Genomic DNA, 20248 nt, shown 5'->3' on the forward strand with positions numbered 1-20248 from the left:
CTTGCTCCTTTGCTGGAGGTGGATCATCAATGGGCTGCGCGGGAGTTAGCTGCTGAGGTGGACATATGTCACAAAACTGTGCTCCACATTCTGCAAGATATTCTTGGATACCACAAAATTGCAGCACGTTGGGTACCCCATACAATGTCTGAGTTGCAACAGTCCAACATTATGCAGTTGCACAGGCCTTGTTGGACCGGTACCAGAGAGGTGATGACTTCTTTGGAAGGATCGTCACTCTGGACGAAACTTGGGCTCGCTCATATGAACCGCACTTGAAGCGACAATCAAATGAATGGAAGCATCCTGGCTCTCCTCGTCCGAAGAAAGTGCGCCCTACACAGAGTAATGTGCAGGCGATGTTCATTGTGGCATATGACATTGATGGAGCAATACTGCACCACACTGTGCCCCGACAGACAGTAAACGCTGCTTACTACTGCAATTTCCTGCGTAATCATCTCTGTCCAGCAGTCAGAAGAAAGCGACGACACTTGTTGGCAATGAACACCATCATCCTTCATGACAATGCAAGGGCTCATACTGCTGACGCTGTCAAGGATCTCCTTCACCCCTGGCAATGGGAGATACTGCAACATCCACCATACTCACCCGATATGAGTCTGTGCGATTATGATCTCTCTGCCAAAATGAAAGAACCACTGTGAGGGACACGTTACAACACAAGATAGGAGATTATTCATGCTGTAGGGCGGTCACTGCTGGACATTATCAGAAGTGGACGCACTGATGGTGTACAATGCCTTCCACAAATTTAGCAGAAGGTGGTACACATAGGGGGCAATTATAGTGAAGGAATGCAAGTGTGTTTACCTCAGGTAATAAAGTAATTTCAGAACTATAGAGGTGTTGCCACTACTTTTTGTCCGATCCTTGTACATTCATTCTTCAGAAAATGAATTTTAGTGCATGTTTTCAGTTTAATGTAGTACAGTGCAATAGTTTGTAGAATATATAATAAGAACACAGCAGCTGTCAGTTTTAGGTTTGAAGGCAGAAACTAATAAATTAGTGGAGCTAAGCATGTTGATACCGTCTGTCTGAAACATCTCTGAGAGTACATCATACCCTGAGAAAGCAACCTCACAGAAGGGAAGTCCTGCATATTTAATGAGCTCTCTGGTATGACAATTATGGTTCTCACTGTATGTTGTATTGTAATTTTTAATGAGAACATAATGAGCCACATCACCATCTGATGATGATGCAACCTCAAAGATGCTTTAGACACAGTATATGAAGATAGATCATGAACATATCTATAGTTTAAATCTGAAATATTGTTTGTATGTCAGTGACAACAAACATGATGACTGGCATGAAATGCTGAGGTTATATCTGACAAATTTAAGGTAGACAGATCCTGTACTTCAGTAAAAAACGTTTTTCACAAAAAAAAATACGAATAGTAACAGATCTGTAGGACTAGGAATCTAGGTAAAATGAAAGTAAGCTTTATGAGTTCTATTTGGAATTCCTTATTTAAACACCTCTAAGTGGGGTGACAAAAGAACAGATATTTTAATAGCCTATATCATCTTCTTATCAGGCCATCACTAACAAAATATAAAGGAATCAAATAAATGATGTGAAACAGAAGATGAAAGACTGCCCTGATAGCACACAAAATTTCTAACTTGAACTATTTCATACATTTTGTCCTGCATAATTTTTAACTTTACATGTTTGATGTGGGTGATTATACTGTCAACAGTAATGATATATAACCGTGTTACCTTCACATTGTAAATAAGCATGTTTAGATGTGCTATTAATAATGAGACTATTATTTATATTGAACAATGTCAGAGAGAGTATTTGTCCTTGGAAATCCATTTCTCTTCACCAGTCTATGAATCAGAAAAGGATGGGCACCACTGGTCTCATGAATATATGTCCAAATGCAAGAAAACCCAAGGATGTTCATGGATGAAAGTCAGGTATTACATAGTGTTAACACTAACAGAGTTATATTTTCAAAATGTAAACATAATCTTCACAAATTATACTCAAATCCCAAACTTTTCATTAATGCACTACAGAAGGTATTAAGTACAAGATAGCACAGTATTTACTAATCAATAACATCCCACAACCTACCAGAGCATAGCAGTTGTCACACGCAAGGACAAGAACATCTATAGGTGATGTATGATTAGCAACACAGATGCCACACTTAGGCCGGTTTTCTGTATTATGGTATGTGATTACAGCTGACAGGGCACTGGACAAGACGCCAAAACACATGATAGATACATGGTAATTAAGCCAGCGTTTGAACTTGCCCTCACGAACATAGCCAACAATCCCAGTGCAAATTGTGAGCCACATCACCTGTAACCAATTAAACAATAACCCAAGCTACCACCTTACAATCAGCTCTAGAACACAACAAACTTGACTGATAATACCAGTAGAATAAATGAAAAATATGGTTCTACACATTAAAAATTACAGTGGAATGTCCTGGCTTAAGTAACATTTTCGTTTTATATATATATATGCCTCAGTCATATTCCCAAACACAATTCAAAACTTAGAAGTCATACCAATAGTATTTAATTGCAATCTGAAGAAAATAATTAACTGATGTTTATCAACTCTGAACTGAAGTACTGGCTGTGTCAACTGAGAGCAAATAGAATAAGGAGTGAAAAATTGTGTTGTTAAGACTACAGTGCTTCTTTCTGCCAAAGTAAACAGTCCATTTTCATGACCTTCCTACTGTCATGATAAATATGCATTACTTCATCATCATCCCTTCAAGTATGACTCCAGGTATCTTCATGTTCTGATGGACTGGTTTGCCAGTTGCGAGGCTCTGACAGTGTGTGGTACACTGTGCACAATCTCAACATGTAAAGCAATTCAGCAAATGAGTTCTATATCAAATAATTAACACATCATTATAAATAAACTGAAACTTAAAACTCATTAAAACTGACTCACTAAACTGAAATACATATTATGTTAGGATAACAGTAGTCCTTGTTCAGACACTTGACTCATCATAGTTAAGATGATGGTGTGGCTTGAGCAAAACAAAGTCAATTTCTCCAATCCAGTCAATAATTTGTTCTTCAATGTTTGGTATTTTGGTCACATACCACATCTCAGAGAACATTTATATGTTTGCTTAAGGAATAAATTACCTCACTACATTGTGTAATATATAGATACACAATGTAAAGAAAGAGTGATAAACATGAAAATTTCCCCATATAAAAATTACTAATAGAACAAGCTTCCAAAATTGTCAAAATGTTTCTCTCTAGCAATCAACACTGTAAATCCAATAATATTATTTTGGAAATAAGTTGTCTGAACAAAATTTCTATTAATAACAACAAAGAGACAACTAAATTGAATATTTGTGTAATAACACATGTCTGCAACCAAAACACTGCATAGGATATTTTTACTCTTTCTTATAGATTTTTACTCACTAAAACCGGAAATAATAGTAAAAAAAAATCCATCACGTCGATTTTTTTTTGCAAAACTCATATTTTTAGTTTAATTTTGTGTGAAATTTCTCTTCATCATGAAATCTGGTATCCTATTGTTGATTCTAAAAACCTAATAATACCCTAACTATTACTAGAATGACTAACCTGATAAACCATGAGACTTGGTATGTATATGTATATTATGGCATCTGAGGTCATCTCAGTGGTACACTTCAAATCATGCTCATCAGTAATACCAACACTGTAGCCTCATAAATTGTATTGTTTTATTGACTGCATTTCGCACACCTATTAAAGTTTTCTCCACTTTTCATATCAGATACCCAAATTACAATGAGAGGAAAGTAGGCGATTAGTTCTTCCCAGAACTTCTTGTTAAAATCTATGATTGTCCTTTACACAAATGTTAGTGTGAAAAGGGAACATGCAACAAGAGACCATTCTCCACGTTTCATAATCAAAGATTTCTTATATGCAGTTATGAACATGTTAACCTCCAGCTCCTCCTCCAAATGCCAGTTACAACAATCCAACTGGACATCACGCACACAAAGATACGGTTACCACTTCCAAAAGCACCTACAATACAAGAGGCCCTTCAACACCAGAATTACTGACAACTGGCAACACGATGGACTCACCAGAGAGAAGCAGTTCTCTGTGGACAGCATAACAATGTCGATAGGTGATGTGTGGTTTGCAACACACACCCCACCTGAAGGCATATACTGCTTGTTGTGCACGGTGATGATTGCTGATAAGGAACGGGCCAAAATGCGAAATGTTATGAGGTAGGCATGCTTGTGGAGCCAGCGTTTCATATGCCCATCAGGAACCAGACCAATAAGCAACATTGCCATGACAATCCAAACAGTCTGTGAGAGAAACATGGTGACCTCTACTGCTAAAGACTATGCAAGCTAACGTCCATAAGAAGGAACAAACCAGTCAAAACAATTATTTTGGACAGGTTACCAATTTAAAATTCAGGGTATGTCTCCAGGACACAATAAACAGACACAACAATTTAAGCAATAGAATATAAGAGTATAGAGAAAAATGTTTGTAACACTAACAGAAAACAGATATCTGCTGAACTTCTGAACAGGTCTGGCAGCATTATCCTGCTGGAAACAGAAATATTGCAGACCATGAGAAATATAGTAAATCAAATACAAAATGGAACCAACAACAGACCTACAGAATTCAAACCAAGAAGTAAATGATGAGCACATTACAGATTTCCTTGATAAAATACATATTAATGCTAGTGCTGGCTCTAGGATTTCATTTTGAGGTGTATTTAAAAAAATTAAGAAAATCTACATTTTATTAACCCTTGATGTACTGAGTTTAATTTATTAGACAAATATCTTATTTGTTTGTATGTTTTAATAGTAGTTCTCACCAATGGAAGGTGCAACTATCTTTCAGTATCAAAGAGATGGCAGAAGAACATACATTCACTGATGTTATTAAAAACCAAAGGTACTCAGAGCTGAAGGACTTCTGTGCAGGAAAACTCATGCATAGGATGGTAAGGGTCTGAGGTGCTCATTGCAGTGGCTATGAGAAGCAGTCTTCTGGGTTATGTCACTCTCAAATGTTGGGCTCCCTTCAAGCTACATGGAATTAGAAACCAAAAGACCATTCTCTTCAAGGGTTAATATATTCATAAAAAAAGTACGCTATTAACATAAATATTGGTCAATATTTTGTTTCTCTTTTCCTAACTAAATGCTGAAAGGCAGGCAATAGTCATGATCTGTTTCAAGACACTATCTTATAAAACTGTATGTACAAAATCATGGGAAATCTCACTCCGGTAACTGGCACACCAGCCACAATTCAAACCAATTGCCTGTGAGTACAAGTCAGATTTGTTTCTACTTGAGTGATGGACTGTTAATGAAAATATCAAAATGTTTTCGTGAATGAGACTGAAATTAACATCTGGAAAATTTTAACTTAATATTTTACCAAATTTACAATGTGGGACATGTAAAAATAGGATACTCATAAAAATTAGGACTTTTCTAGAAATTATGAGTTGTGTACCATTATACGCATCTGTTAAAGCTGTGCTAGAGACTGTCAGAGTTCACTGGCATAAATTAATAAACACATGAGGATCATCTGGTAATTCTGGTTATAACAGCAAGTGACTAATCACACAACACACATCTCAGAACATTTTGTTATGAACCATCTAACCAATGGAAGACTCTATTATACTAGAATTGCAATGGAACTCTGTATTTACTAATCTGACAAAAACCTTTACAGAACTGTCAAAACAACCAACTCTTGACTGACATTTACGGAAGGATAATGGACAAGCTGCATGTCTCAACTATCAGCAGTAAATATATTAACTTCACAGTCCTGACTTTGTAAGGATTAATGGATACAACTGTTCCTTATTTCAGTTCCATGAATAATTCATTACAAGAATAATCAAAAGAATTGAACATTTATATTTTAATATTAGATTCTTTTTTGTATTATAACCATGAACACAACACAATGAGTGATATGGAAATATCTTCAATGGAGACAGTACATGTTAATGTACATTTTACATATTTATTACAAATATAGCTATGCTACATGTTTCAACCACAATTCAGTCATCATCAGGCCTTAAATGAACATATCTCAAGTAATTAAATTAATTAAATTAAATTAACATGGATCTGTATTGTATCCAATGTGTTTAATTACTTGAGATATATTCATTTAAGGCCTGATGATGACCAAATTGTGGTCAAAACATGTAGAATAGCTGTATTTGTAATAAATAAGTAAAATGTACATTAACATGTACTGTCTCCATTGAAGATATTTCCATATCACTCATTGTGTTGTGTTGATGGTTATAATACAAAAAAGAATCTAGTATTATACATACAACAGGATGCAATCTATAAAGTTTATATTTTAAATATATAACAGCGTATTCTTCACTACTGCCCTGAAAGAAGACTACAACACCATTTCATTACATAATAGAACCTGCTCATGTGAATACTGTAATAACAGCATGTGAAGAGAGATAAGATTCATAAATATGTCATGTTTACTTAAAAACTAGGACAATGTAGGATGAACAGTAAAATTTACATATAATGGAATATCAAGCTCTTAATTCTACACAAAAAACACATAAAACATACTCCATGTGTTTATGACTCAAATACTCGTGTATATGAATACTGCTGTTTCTGAGAATACGCATTTTCAGTTTCATTTCATTCTTTCTTCCTTTATCTTTTTACTTTCTCCAGCAGTTCAGCAATGTATTCTGCAGACATACAGTTACTAGTCATTTTTAACTTTTCCCCATTCGGGATTGTTACTTCTCAGATAAATTTGTGAAATCTTTCTATATACATATAAAAGTATTCAAACAAACTACTTCCAGTTATAGTACTGCTTTCCTTTCTCTTTCTCTAGTCAACGGTCACCATTTCTTACAGCTTTTCACTCCACATTCATGAAATCATATAATAAAAATCACAGACACATAAGTGTACCCTGTTCTTCCTTTTTGTTCCTCTGTTCATAAACTATGATTTGCAGTGTCACAGTTTTCACTCCACACTTATGGTACCACCTAATGCAAACTTCAGGAGCATTACATTACACTGGGCTCACTACAACTAGGAGCATGGGAGATGTCTCAGCAACAGCATTCCACCACCTGTGGTTGACTCCAGTCAAAAACATTTACCAGTTATCTGTAGCTACTAATCACTTGTTCTGCAACTAGACAATCTCATATAATACTCCACCAGCATCGGAAGCACTGCTTTCACTGCTATCATCAAAATAACTGTTACCATCCATCCCCCCCCCCAAATTTATAATAATACTGTCAAACTTGCCATCAAAAACTATTTCACATAACCTGTTTCTGTGTTCAATCTCGTTTACATGTTCACATAATGGGAGCCACTTTTCTTTCCCTATGGCCTTGAATATTTCTTTGCAAATCACTGATTCTATACCACACAACACATTTCTGAACAGTTTCTGGTAACAACTTCTTTACTGCTTGACTTATCCAAATAACCGCATCTAGAACCGAGACAGTTCTTCCAAGTTCAGAGGCGGATGATGTAGAATCTATATTGACGAGCAAATATTGCATTAATAATTTACGATAGTGGACCTTAACATTCCAAATGATGCCCTGATCCATTGGTTGAGAAACACTAGTGGTGTTTGGAGGGAACCAAGCAAGTCGTACGTTGGAAAGTTCGATATGGGGGTGGCATGTTGCGTTATCCAAGAACAACAAAACATGCCGGTTTTGCATTTTCATTCTACCATTGAAGGCCGTTAACCATTCCTCCATGATCTGTGACATCATCCATGCCTTTTTGTTGGATCTCCACTCAACGGGAAGTTTCTGTATGTCCGTGTTTCGGAAGCATCGTGGCTTTGCTGCCTTGCCAATCACTATGGTTTTCTCCAATTCTCCTGACATAAAACCACTTAGAAAAACAGTCAATCTTTCTTTGCACAGTTTTCCTCCCAAACATTTTTCACCTTTCAGACATAGTGATTTATTCGGAAGCACGCAGAAGAACAGTCCAGTTTCATCACCGTTCACTATGTTTTCAGGTTGATATCCCTCGATTACGGATAGCAATTTAGCTTCCCATTCCTCAATGGTCTCACTATTTACATCACTTGATTCACCACAAAGTTCATTAAAAACTATTCGACATCTTTTGCGAAAAGTCTCCAACCATCCATTAGATGCTTTGAATTCAGTCTTCCCCAGTTTTTCAGCGACTTTTTTAGCATATTCCTGTACCATAGGGCCCGACAACCGGTGATTTTTCACCCTCAGACTGACAAACCACTCCCACACTATTTCATTAACGTCTTCGTTTGTAGTTTTCTCAAGTTCTCTTTTTATTTTTCCATTAGCACAAGTTTCCCACTGCTTCAAAGTTTCCATTTTCTTCTTTAGAATCTCATACACTTGAGTTTTACTGACATTAAACATCTTCATGATCTGCCGAACAGACAATTTATCTCACTCACTCGTATGAATCACTTTTAATCTTGTGTTAAGATCAAGCACAACTCTTGTCTTTGTAGCCATGATGACAACTGCTCGACTAAAGTAAAACTGTAGGCCTAGAGGCCTTACTGAATACAATTTCCAGAAGGGGAAAACAATTCTGCTGAATCTCAGTGCAGGTATTGCAGTACCGTTAGAAGCTTATTTTAAAGAGTTAGAGAAAACAAAATTCTGTAGAATGTATAGGATGCCTAAAATTATTCTAAACGATGCATTCTGGAAGACTGGAAATTTTTCGTATAAAGGCTTATTTTGATTTCTGTTGTCCGCGTTAGAATCCATTGAATCCAGGTTATTTAGCATCTTTTTCAGCCCCAAAGTCAAGGGACAGATTTCCGTTTAATAAAGGGTCCATTTAAGGCAGGTTTTACTGTATATTAAAATGGCTATGATTCAAATTCATTCTCACCCTAATGTAAAAATAATGTTTATAGAAATCAGGATTTTCATTCAATAACAGATTTTATACTTCTGTACAGATTTAAAGTTGCATACTTCAGTCCAGCTCCCTCACTGAACTAAGCTCAAGTTCAGATGTTTTCAAATGCAAAACATATGATATTATTCTTCAAGAAAAATACTAATAAAGGGCTAGAACTGTTTTAGAGGGAGCTGGGATATCAGATGGGCCCTGAAGAGCTACATGTCTTGGTGAACATTTCCCAGAAGTGTACTGAGTTTCACCTGGGGAGATTTAATACAACTACAATTATCCAAAGATGACAGGATCAATGACCACATGAGAGCAACTGTTAACAACTATAACCTGTCTTAATCAGTTACAGGTAACAATAACATTAACATTCTTTTATAAAATTATAAATTTTTATTCAACTATTATTATCATTAGACAGGAATGGACTCTATTGAAATTACTCAGTTAAATTTATCATCCATGCAAGCATTACCGTGGCAAGTACACGTCAAGTTGGCCAAGCACCGCATGTTTTTCAGTATTAATACTGTTCCCATTAGTTAAAAATCCAACCATCAGCCCCACAATCCTGGGGATTTAAAACTCACTCATTCCAAGGTCACCAACTGTTATCTCTGCAGTTAAAATCCAGCCATCTGGGAAATTTAAAGTCCTGTATTCTTTCCTGCATGACAGAAATTAATCAAAATCTCATATTGCATTTCTTTAGTAAATATGACTATGATGAGTGTACTTACACCAATAAAGCAGATTAAGACCCGCACAGGTAGAAGGAAACAATACCGCATCAAAAAACCAACCATCCAAATAAAGCTTAACCTCCAACTGATGAATTCATAATGGAGGTTCGTTCTTGTCAGTAGATTCCATGACTGAAAGACAAGAATATTTATTTAGCACCTCTGTTTTCTAATCACAACCATATCAATTATAAAAACTACACAGTACAGGATAAAAGATGACATGATGAAAATCAGTGACCACATCAGAATCTGTTACAACTGAAGGGGTTACACAGTGTAAAAGAGAATGAGATATCATGAGTAATGGATACATAGATACTTCAAAGGGGGTCGTTATAGCATGTTTGAAGTTATTATGGTACTATTCACCCTCTTGACAGTACAGCTGAGATCTGAAACAGGTATCTTCTGAATACAAGTTTAAGAAATTATTGTTATATCACTTGATTCAGTGAATAGAACATGGAAAGATTCGGTCAAAAGTGTTATAGTTAGTTGCCTACAGAGAGAAACAGTCTAGATAAAAGATCTGCTTTAGCGTTTCTGTTTTCAGGGAACACCTTGCAGTTGCAGTTAGCTTATTATATACATTTGCAGCTACCTTCCTTGTCCTGGAGGCTGTCTCCCACATCCACAATCCAAGAACATGCATGCGAAAGTGAAAAGCAGACCCACTTAACTTGAAGTAACCTATATTAATGAATTTTATTTCAGATTGTTTTTTTTTCAATTATGCTAGTTTGTTAACAGACCCTTTCCAACTACTGCATTTATTCCACAACACAGTGGCCAGAAAAAATAGAACAGTTTCCATGCCTACACAGAGAAAACTAGCAATTACAGTATTTTTAACAAAAACAGTGAAAATGAATATCTGATTTAGATTATTACGGACTGTTTTAATGCGGAAGTCCGTCCACAGATGTCCCTGTGATAATGGAAGATGAGAATGGAAGAGAAAAGACGGTAACATTTTTTATCCTTCAGAGTGATTAGCTGCCTCCAGCTGCATTAGAGTAGAACAGTTTTAGAACAATCGCTCCTACTGCAGCCATCATCTGTAATACTGAAAACTGTCTATTTTATACAAATTTCTTCTGGAGTTGTTAACCCAGTCACAATGTTGCTGCAACCAACTAATCTACATTCTTATTTTAAGGCATATACTACAAGGAAGTGTACATAATAAGGTGACTAGTTCATACCTAACTGCTCTGACATTCCATAATTTAGTCACACAATCTCTTTCAGCAACACAGTATGAAAATTCTGTTTTGGGATCAAAGTGCTCACCCTCTATGCTGCAGTTAGGGACAAACCTGGTCAAATTATAATTCAGCCTCTCCTGTATACAAAACTGTGATGCACAGACCCATTGCTAGGCAACGCCCGCAACACAAATGCGGCCAACAATACAGAAGCAGTGTTTTCTGTGGTTCCAGCACAGACTGTTGCTATGCAGCGCGCACTAGGCACATTCTTGTGTATGCGGTCATGTAACACAACAGTGGAGAGCATGTGTTTTCTGTGATGCGAGGTCCATACTGCATCTACAGAAGAGAGGTGAATTCCAAGGCTAGGAGCTGTGAGGTACAGAAGAGTCAAGAGAATGGGAATACAACGGCATACAACACAGTACAACAGAATGAGAGTTCAGTTATCGGGAGGAGACAGCCATGGGAAGTTAGCAGTCAGCCTGTGTAGACTTAACATGTGATCTGAAGACTTGATGTGTGCTGCAGTACAGTGATATCTGGAGTATGACTCTTACAGTTCCTGTGTTAAAATCTGTTGCCAGAAAATGGATAGTCAAAACAGCCATTGTTGACCTGTTACCCAGCAACGAATAGTGAAAGGAGATACAGAAGACTTTATTCTGTGTGGTGCAATCACAGTAATCTTTAGAGTGTGTAAACCAGTGAGGCTGTTATAATTATTTGTAGTAACGACCTCTGAGTGTTCAATAAATCCCACAACTGATCCCTCTTTAGCTACCATCTTACTCCTAAGTCTCTCTCTCTCCCCCTACTTTAAACATGTTCTGTCACACTCATCCTCCTCTCTTCATATACGTGGGTTACTTCAAAAGTCATGGAAACGTAATTTTTCCGAAATTTCAAAACCTCCATCCGGAATTTCCAAATTTGACGCTTAGAGACAGCGTCTGATTTCTCATGATGCCGCCAGATGATGCAGAAGTCCAGGGACAAGGAAGCAAGTCCAGCGCGAAGTCAGTGTGATCATAAACTTCATCAAGAATGAACGTTAGCCGGCTGGAACAGCGTTGTTACATGAAAATAGCAGTGCTTCATGGCAGAAATGCAACTGAATGTCACTCAGAGCTTGTGGAAGCTCTGGGTGATCGTGCTCTACCATACAGAACTGTTGCGAGGTGGATAGAAACATTTGAACGTGGAAGAGAAGCAAGTGCCGACTTGCAATGTAGTGGACGCCCTGTGTCCGTTCCTGCCGATGTTTCTCATGCCGTGATCACCCAGTGCATGGAGGAAGATGAGCACTGGTATCTGAAGGAGTTAGAGAGACATACAAGGATTGACCAGGCATCTGTGCATCAAATTTTACAAAAAGACCTACACATGTGCAAGACTGCAGTGAAGTGGGTGCCACACGAATTAAACGAGGTTCAAAAGTGGACACCTTATGAACCTCAAATGATATGAAATGGAAGGAGACAACTTCTTGAATGGGATAATTTCCATCGATGAAACGTGAAACATTGAATTGAATTTTTTGAGGATTAAAGAATGAAAAAAAAAGTCATTCCATATTGTGCAATTTTTCTTGCCTACTATACCTACTCCCCTTCACATCTAACTCATCTGACTAAGCCAATTGCAGGAGTATATCATGCCCTTTCATAAGTATATTTTGAACTTTCTTCACTGTAACATGTTTGCCCAAAAAAAAATTGGTTGCCGTGACTTTTGAAATAACCCACGTATCAACATTTCATTTAACAAACTCCCAAGTTCACTCTAGACTCTAAATCAAGATAAATCATGCCATAGCTTGGTATTTAATACAGGAATTTATAATTTTATACTTTATGATCTATTCACTATTAACTTCAACAATAGTAATTATTATTAAACCACTTAATATTTCATTCAGAACAGTGTCCACTCACCACAATACAGAAAAGTCCTCAGCTTCTCTTTCTTAACTTCTTCCATCTCAGTTGAGTAACCTGCACACGTAGGGATAAGGATTTTGGGCACTATTTCATGCTGTTGAACTGCCACATTTATTTCCTTACTGGGTAAGTACTGGGAGCATGTCATTGCCCGATTACAAACTTACTATTAGCCAATGGGTTTTGAAAGCTACAGTATTGCAGCAGTCAACATTTTTTGTATGGCATAATTCTTCAATCGCTCCACATGATAATATCATGTGCTTATGAAACTTTCAATAGACCTACACTTACACCAAAGTTCAAAATTCGCCTGAAACTGCCTCTATTAATTTGCCTATGACAAATGGGTGGGAAACTTTCTGGAATCTGAATGAATGATTCAGAATATTTTAGGGCAGAAAATGATTCATATTTTTGTACACACCTTAAGTTCTTCAGCCTCAAACCTATGGGTAACTTGGTCTTCAATTATAGCCTCTACTCCAGCCTTAACAAAATTGAGGCAATCAGATAGTTCAAATTCACGCTTCAGTGTCTCAAAAGATCTTCTTCTGGGAAAATTCTGTAAAAAAAATGTAATTTTTTTTTATTTCTTTAACCAAATATAAATTTTAAAATAACTATAAATTACAGTCATTGGTATAAATACAAATTATTTTATTCTGAAATAATCTTCCATTCAACTGTGTTTCCTATACACAAATTCAAATATGCTTCTACACATAACACTCGCGGGCAAGCAAGCATGCACGCATGCACAAAAGAAAAATAATCTTAGTACTTCCCACTGAATCAAGTCTGCACACATTCTGGGTGTCAGGTCAGCATGGAAGATAAAATTGCCATGATGATGATTAGAACATTCCTCCCATTATGTTGCAATAAAACTGAACATGTGACCTATGTATATTTGTCATTACTTTAGTGAGTAAATAAGCATACAGATTGGCTCAGCCTTGTCTAATGTGGATGTGAACACACATTTTTACAAACTTTTGTGACTGGAGCTTTGTTTTCAAAGAGTTCAAAGAGTTCTACCTAACTGAAAACTGCAGACGATTTTCCTCCCAACAGTCACTAACTTGTCCACATTTGGTTAAACACATGAATTGTTCCACCCAAGCAAAGCACGTATGACACAAGCAACATTTATAAGTTGCACAAGATTTTTTGGAGCGATTCTTCCCTGAAAATTTATCAACCCAGCAACTTTCCCTGATATAGATGGCACTCACTTCATCACTCGATAAAAGTTGTGCACTGATTTTCTATCTGCTGTTGGAATAAAATCATCAATGCCAAGAACCAGCTTCACATGGTATTGATGCTTCATATCTGAAGTTGAAAAGCAGGCAGCTGCCTTCTCCTGCATCAATGTTTTCTTTTTCCTTTTCTTAATGTTCTCAACAGAGTAAAGGAAGACTCCCATTGCTTCAGCTGAACTTTTGTGCACCTGCTGAACTAGCATTATAAATGAAGAGAGTCGTCTTCTGGGTTTAGGCACCGTNTAGCATTATAAATGTTTCTTTACTGGCTTCATTCTTGTTAACTTAACAGCATTAATCGCCTCTTGTTTAGCTATGCAGTTTTATTCATCAGGGTTTACTGTATAGGAGGCATGTCTGACAAAGGATAACAAATGCAATGTCTCAGAACAATACTAAAATATAAAATAAGAATACAGACATAATGCCACGAAGTGCTCCGAACTTCCCTGACTACTCATACAAGCTCTTATATGAGCCAATGCAACTGGTACATTATTCCTTTCCACATCTTCTTCTCTTCCTCTCCCTTCAACTCTGTAACAAAGTAACTAACTTCATGCAGCTGAGGCCACCTTGAGAAGCTGCCAGATGCACAGCGGCTCAAGAATTTTCCAACATTTTATGGAACTCAAAGGTTCATAACCGTGCTCACAAGAGCCCTCCACTAGTCCCTATCCTGAGCCAGATCAATTCAGTCCATACCACCCCATTCTACCTCTCTAATATCTATTTTAATGTTATCATCCCACCTACATTTGGTTCTTCCTTCTGGCTTTCCCACCAAAATCCTATATGCATTCCTCTTCTCCCCATTTGTGCTGCATACCCTCCAAATCTCACACTCTTTTACTTGGCCATTCTAAATACACTTGGCGAAGAGTACAAGTTATGAATGTAAGAATTGAGGTTTTCATGGCGGTGACTAAGAAGAAAGCAATTTTCTGGGATTTTGCGCCGTGTAGATATTGTGTTGACCGACGTTTCGGAGGAACGTATCGCCTCCATCTTCAGGGTAGAAGAAAAAGAGAAGAGACTCTGCGACCAAGGAACCACCGCGAGCAGGTGTTCACAGAGTAATGTCGAGTCGAACTGTATAAGGGCAGGAAGAGAAGGGGGAGAGGGGCTACATGGGAAATCAGTATAGTGGAGAGGGGAAGGGTCTGGGGAGGTGGGCCAGCACATAGCAGGCCCAAGCAGGTATAGAAATCGTGTCAGGGCAAGGTTAACAGGAGGGCATTAACCCCGAAGTTTAGGGGCTGCAATGCGAATCGGGCATGGACCTCCGTTGCCTTGTGGATCTGGCGTCATTTCCCGGAGGTTTCTTGAAGGAACAGATGAGAGGCTTCCATGACTTGCTGAGACAAAACCCCACCTCTCTGTTCATATTGTCAGGATGGAGTTCAACCTCAATGGCCTCCCCAATGATGCGGTCCATATATCGGGTCTTGGTGGCGAGGATGTAGGTATTCTGAAGCTGTATGTGGTGTCCCAAATTGATGCTGTGTTCAGCCATGGCTGACTTGTCCGGATGTTCGATACGGATGTCCGATGATGCTCCTTCAACCTCGTGTCCACGGAACGGCCCGTCTGCCCATTGCCGCACTCACAGGGGATTCTGTATACACCTGGTGTCCTTAGTCCCAGGCTACCTTTGACTGGCCGGAGGAAACTAAATAATTTATTTGGAGGCAGGCCCACTGATCTGTTGTGACAGGACAGCACTCTGCTGATTTGGCTGAATATAGTCCCGACATAGGGCAGGAAGGCGACTGAGTCTTTTTATTGTCAGGCTGACTGATGCTCGGATGACAGTTGAGAAGTCTGTGGATCTGCCAGTTGTTGCAACCGTTCTGCCTGAAAACGTCACCCAGAAGCACCAACTTTGCATGTAGGCTGTCTTGATCGCATAGATCTCTAGCCCTGCGCACCAATGTGGAAAGTACAACTTGCTTGTTGGATGGGTGGTGCTGGGATGCAGCGTTACGGTAGAGGCTTGTATGGGTGGATTTGCGGTAATCCCTATGGCCCAGAGAACCGTCATTTCTCCTGTAAATATCCATATCCAGGAAGGGGAGGTGGCCCTCAGTTTCGGACTCCATTATGAACTGAATACACTGGTGTATACTATTTAGGTTGTTAGGGAAGTCCTTAAGCTTGTCGGACCCGTGTGGCCAGATGATGAAGGTGTCGTCCATGTAGCGAAACCAGCAGCGGGGTTTGTGTGGGGCCAAGTCAAGTGCCCTCACAAACTTATATATGGAGGACTTCAAGGAGAGGACTTTGCCCAACCCCCAAGCTGGCAGACCACCCCTTGTGGCTTCAGCGACTCCTTATTCAATATATCTGCAGCCGCCTTCCATACCTGGAGACCATCTTCTCCATCCACAACCTGATGACAAGCCATGTCATTGTAGGAAGGGATCCACTTATTCCTTTCCCTTCATCTTTATTTGCCTATCCTCTTTGTCTCCTATAAATGGCACAATGGGCTTCCCTGAGCACAGAAGGAACTGGCTATTACTTATTTGTAGATGTTCCAACTGTCCATATCCCACCTGAAGTATTGTGCTTTTTATTCTGGCCGTAATTTTTGGAGGTGGTTCCAAAAATTAGATTAAATCTGTACAGGCCTGCATCATATAGCAATCACACTGCAACATAATCAAGCACACTCAACTAGTACCAGATGTGTGACTTTCCATATGTTGCTTCAGAATTAGAAATGGAAGAATATTTGGAAGCTAATACCAATAGAAACATAGACAGTAAAATTATGGTTGAAAGAATGGGACACTGATTTCTATGAACTATAACGCAGTAAGTGTATCAGTCATTACAGAGTGTTTACAAAGTGTTTACAAGCCATATGCTGACACTGTACCAACCATACTGAAGATATGTGCTCTGTACACTTGTTATAAATGATCCTCATAAAATAAATGTACCAACTACAATTTCATTTGCCACAGCTTTGTATATCCTATAATATATAATGTAGCAGAGGGTTACTTACATGTATGACAGCTGTGTGGTCACCCTCAGAGTTCACAGTGCTTGCACTTGTGTAGTTCTGCTCGGGATCTGGAACCAAGATCAAGTCTTCCCTGCTAATCACACTTGTGGAATTGTTTGCCAGCACACCATTCTTCAGCTTCCTGTCCATCTTGTGCAGCATGTGGTTACTGTGATTTAAGTAATGACAAGTGACATTACTGGAACCCTTTTCTTTATCTCTTTGTCCTTCCACATCATCTTCATCCTCATTTTCAGAGTTGTCACAGCTGGTATGGCGGTCTTTCTTTGCAATTTCAATATTTTCACGACCATACTGAAACATACATCCTATTCTTAATGTTGTTATTTAACAAATATCCAAAATTGTACTTCCTGAGTCCAAGATAATTCCATGCAAAACTAGCTGATTTTAAGCTAACCTAAATACAAACCTGTAGTCTCTTGGGAGAGTCATTCAAATTTTAATGTTCATCAAAGTCAACAAATCTGTGCCCTTCTCAGCTCTACCAGATGACTGTTGGATTAATGCATTAACCCTTCCAGTGATTAAGCTACTCAAGTCTCTGATACCAGAGCTACAGGTTTCAACACGACTAACATGAACACAAATCAGACAAATTCAATTCACACTTCACATCACCTGAAGTTTATCCTTAAGATCGATTCTATTCAGTCTTTCCAAATGCCTGCTATAACAATATGGTGTTGCTGTTTCCTGTTTCCGCCATGACAGCTACATGTCCTGCACATAGGTGCATTTTATTGCATTTCTTTCTTTGGTATAGCAGAAGGCCATAACATCACAAGAAATATTACATCCTGTAGTTCCATACAGGTCTTACCTAATTACCCTTTCCCACTCACATCACATAAATTAACAGCAAATCCTGGTGCAAGAAATTTCAGCCTCAGCAACTATATGAAAAACTTATCAAACAATATTATAGGCATTTTACTTCTATTCAAAATGCCTGAGATTTTAGTAAAATTAACGGCAAAATTAAAGTCATAAATATATTAATCCTCTGTGATTAAGATATATGTGATGCAAACAACTGGTCCTTCTCTGCAGAGGAAAAGTAACAGGTATAATTAAATGAAGAAAGACATAGGGAGAATGTAAGAGGCCCTTATGCCATTAAATTGTAGTGATGGCAATAATTATACAATTATACAACCCTATGGGCCTCCACGGCCTGTTGTTTCACACAGCAGCCATGAGCAAAGCCTGGATGATATAAAGCACCTCCACATCAAGATAGCCAGGTGGCACATTATCTGCCCCATATAAGAGGGACGATGGGAGGACGAACATGAGCCTGCATGGTTTACGAATTTTAATTATTGACAATCCAAAAAAATTTTTAATTAGCATCAAGAAATTTTATACAATTTTATAAAAAACTTTACATTCCCAGGAAACTGCTGTGTTTGTGAAATGTGAAATGTCTATATTTTGTGTACTATGTATTGTAGCATATAAGTGTACGTACTTTACGTCAAAACAACTTATGTGACGGTGGTTTCCTATTTGTAGTGATGTTTGCCCTCTGAAGATGGTCCACAAAGACCGAAACATGTAAGGGTGTTAAGTTTTCATGTAGTAAAAAACTTACAGGTCACACTGGACGGAGTGATTTATATTTGTAATTGTTAGTGTGACGGACCAGAATGAAACAAATCAAACTCTTCTCTTAAAAAAAGCAGATCATACTCTGACAAAGCCGACCGTTGCCTTCAAACGGCCCTATTTTTGACAACTGACTTTACACCAGTCAATCCTTTAACAACACTACTAAAGCAGCTGGTTATAATCTAATTCCTGCCTAACAGGCCTACAACAAAATGCGAGGTCATATTGCAACAGGCGTCACTCGTGAAACATAATAAAAATACAATTTTGAGTATCAATGTGACTAAGAGCCAACCCATGAAGGCGCACAGGGCGTGGAACTAATCCTCCAAGCACTAATAATGGCGGTAAGTTGTGGTCATCTCCGGCCGTTTTCCTAGTCGGAAAGAACCCATTGTTATCGGCTGACCACAGCGCTTTAGAGGCATTCTCAACATGGCAGTTCAAAAAAAAATACCAACACCCCTCGTGGGAATCAAACTCCAGTCGTCGTCCATCACTTTACTGAGCAATCGCGGTTGCCTTGTCAAAGCAAGATTTTAATTAATGCATATTTACTTTCTTGTTATAGATTTATTAATAGATGCTTTCAATGTCACATTACTTTAACATTAGCAATAAAGGTCTCAATCTATAATCATATCTAAATAATGAATCAATCAAATGTTGCTCTGTAAACACTATATACTGTTACTGATTTCAATACGTTAGCATTGAGGTCATCAGGTCAACTGCGGCCAGTGCTTGTAAAGCGCACAGGCCTATATTTCACTAAGCATAGAGTCCTTGAACTTAGTCGATACAGACATATCAGCGTGCAACATTTCTCGAGAATATGACACGATCACATACAGCAATCTGGGCAACCAATTGACTCAGTTCTAATTCTGGATACAACACTCACTGACGTCCTCGCATCTAAGGTTTAATACGAAATTAAACTTGGCGGGACTTTCATGTAGCAATCGAGAGGGAAACTGGTTCTGCAAATAATACATTTCTACCAATGTGCCAAAATATCTTACTTGCTTCAGAAAATGTTCACAGTTCTGTTTACTTATATCGCTTCTGTTCTCCGTTTGCCTCACTCACATACGCTCATGGAAATGAGCTGTGTCGTTACGCTCGCCATTCCAGCACATCGGCAAAAAGTTCACATTTACACACCGAAGTACATTTTCGGACATACAGTAAATCTGAATCTTGAAACCTCCATCGCCTGTGCAAGGCATCTGAGTGATGTTGAAGAGAATGTTCAAGCTTATAACAGCAACGATTTCATCTAATTTCTCTTCAGTGAGCATTCGGAGTTCCGGTTTTCTGTTCAGTGACGACAAGGGCATTTACAGCATCTGCTGTAATTTGGGTTGCTTTATCTGTAATCGACCGCCTCTGTGGTCTAGTGGT

The 20248-nt window shown here is 38.2% G+C and overlaps 1 protein-coding gene across 3 annotated transcripts in view; it reads right to left on the bottom strand.

The window, feature by feature from the left end:
• LOC111871380 (glycerol-3-phosphate acyltransferase 4) overlaps nt 1-20248 on the bottom strand; it is a 70860-nt gene that overhangs the window by 11921 nt on the left and 38691 nt on the right. Inside the window, exons 2-6 of one of the 3 annotated variants that reach the window (XM_023864457.2) lie at nt 17207-17521; nt 13350-13487; nt 9763-9897; nt 4133-4366; nt 2122-2355 (exon numbers count right to left, since the gene is read on the bottom strand). In XM_023864457.2, coding sequence (XP_023720225.1) covers nt 2122-2355; nt 4133-4366; nt 9763-9897; nt 13350-13487; nt 17207-17521 — 1056 coding nt within the window. The remainder of the gene's footprint in view (nt 1-2121; nt 2356-4132; nt 4367-9762; nt 9898-13349; nt 13488-17206; nt 17522-20248) is intronic. The other 2 variants (XM_023864459.2, XM_023864458.2) reach the window with 2 other exon arrangements.

The sequence above is a fragment of the Cryptotermes secundus genome, unplaced genomic scaffold (genome assembly GCF_002891405.2).
Source record: "Cryptotermes secundus unplaced genomic scaffold, Csec_1.0 scaffold194, whole genome shotgun sequence".
Lineage (NCBI taxonomy): Eukaryota > Metazoa > Arthropoda > Insecta > Blattodea > Kalotermitidae > Cryptotermes > Cryptotermes secundus.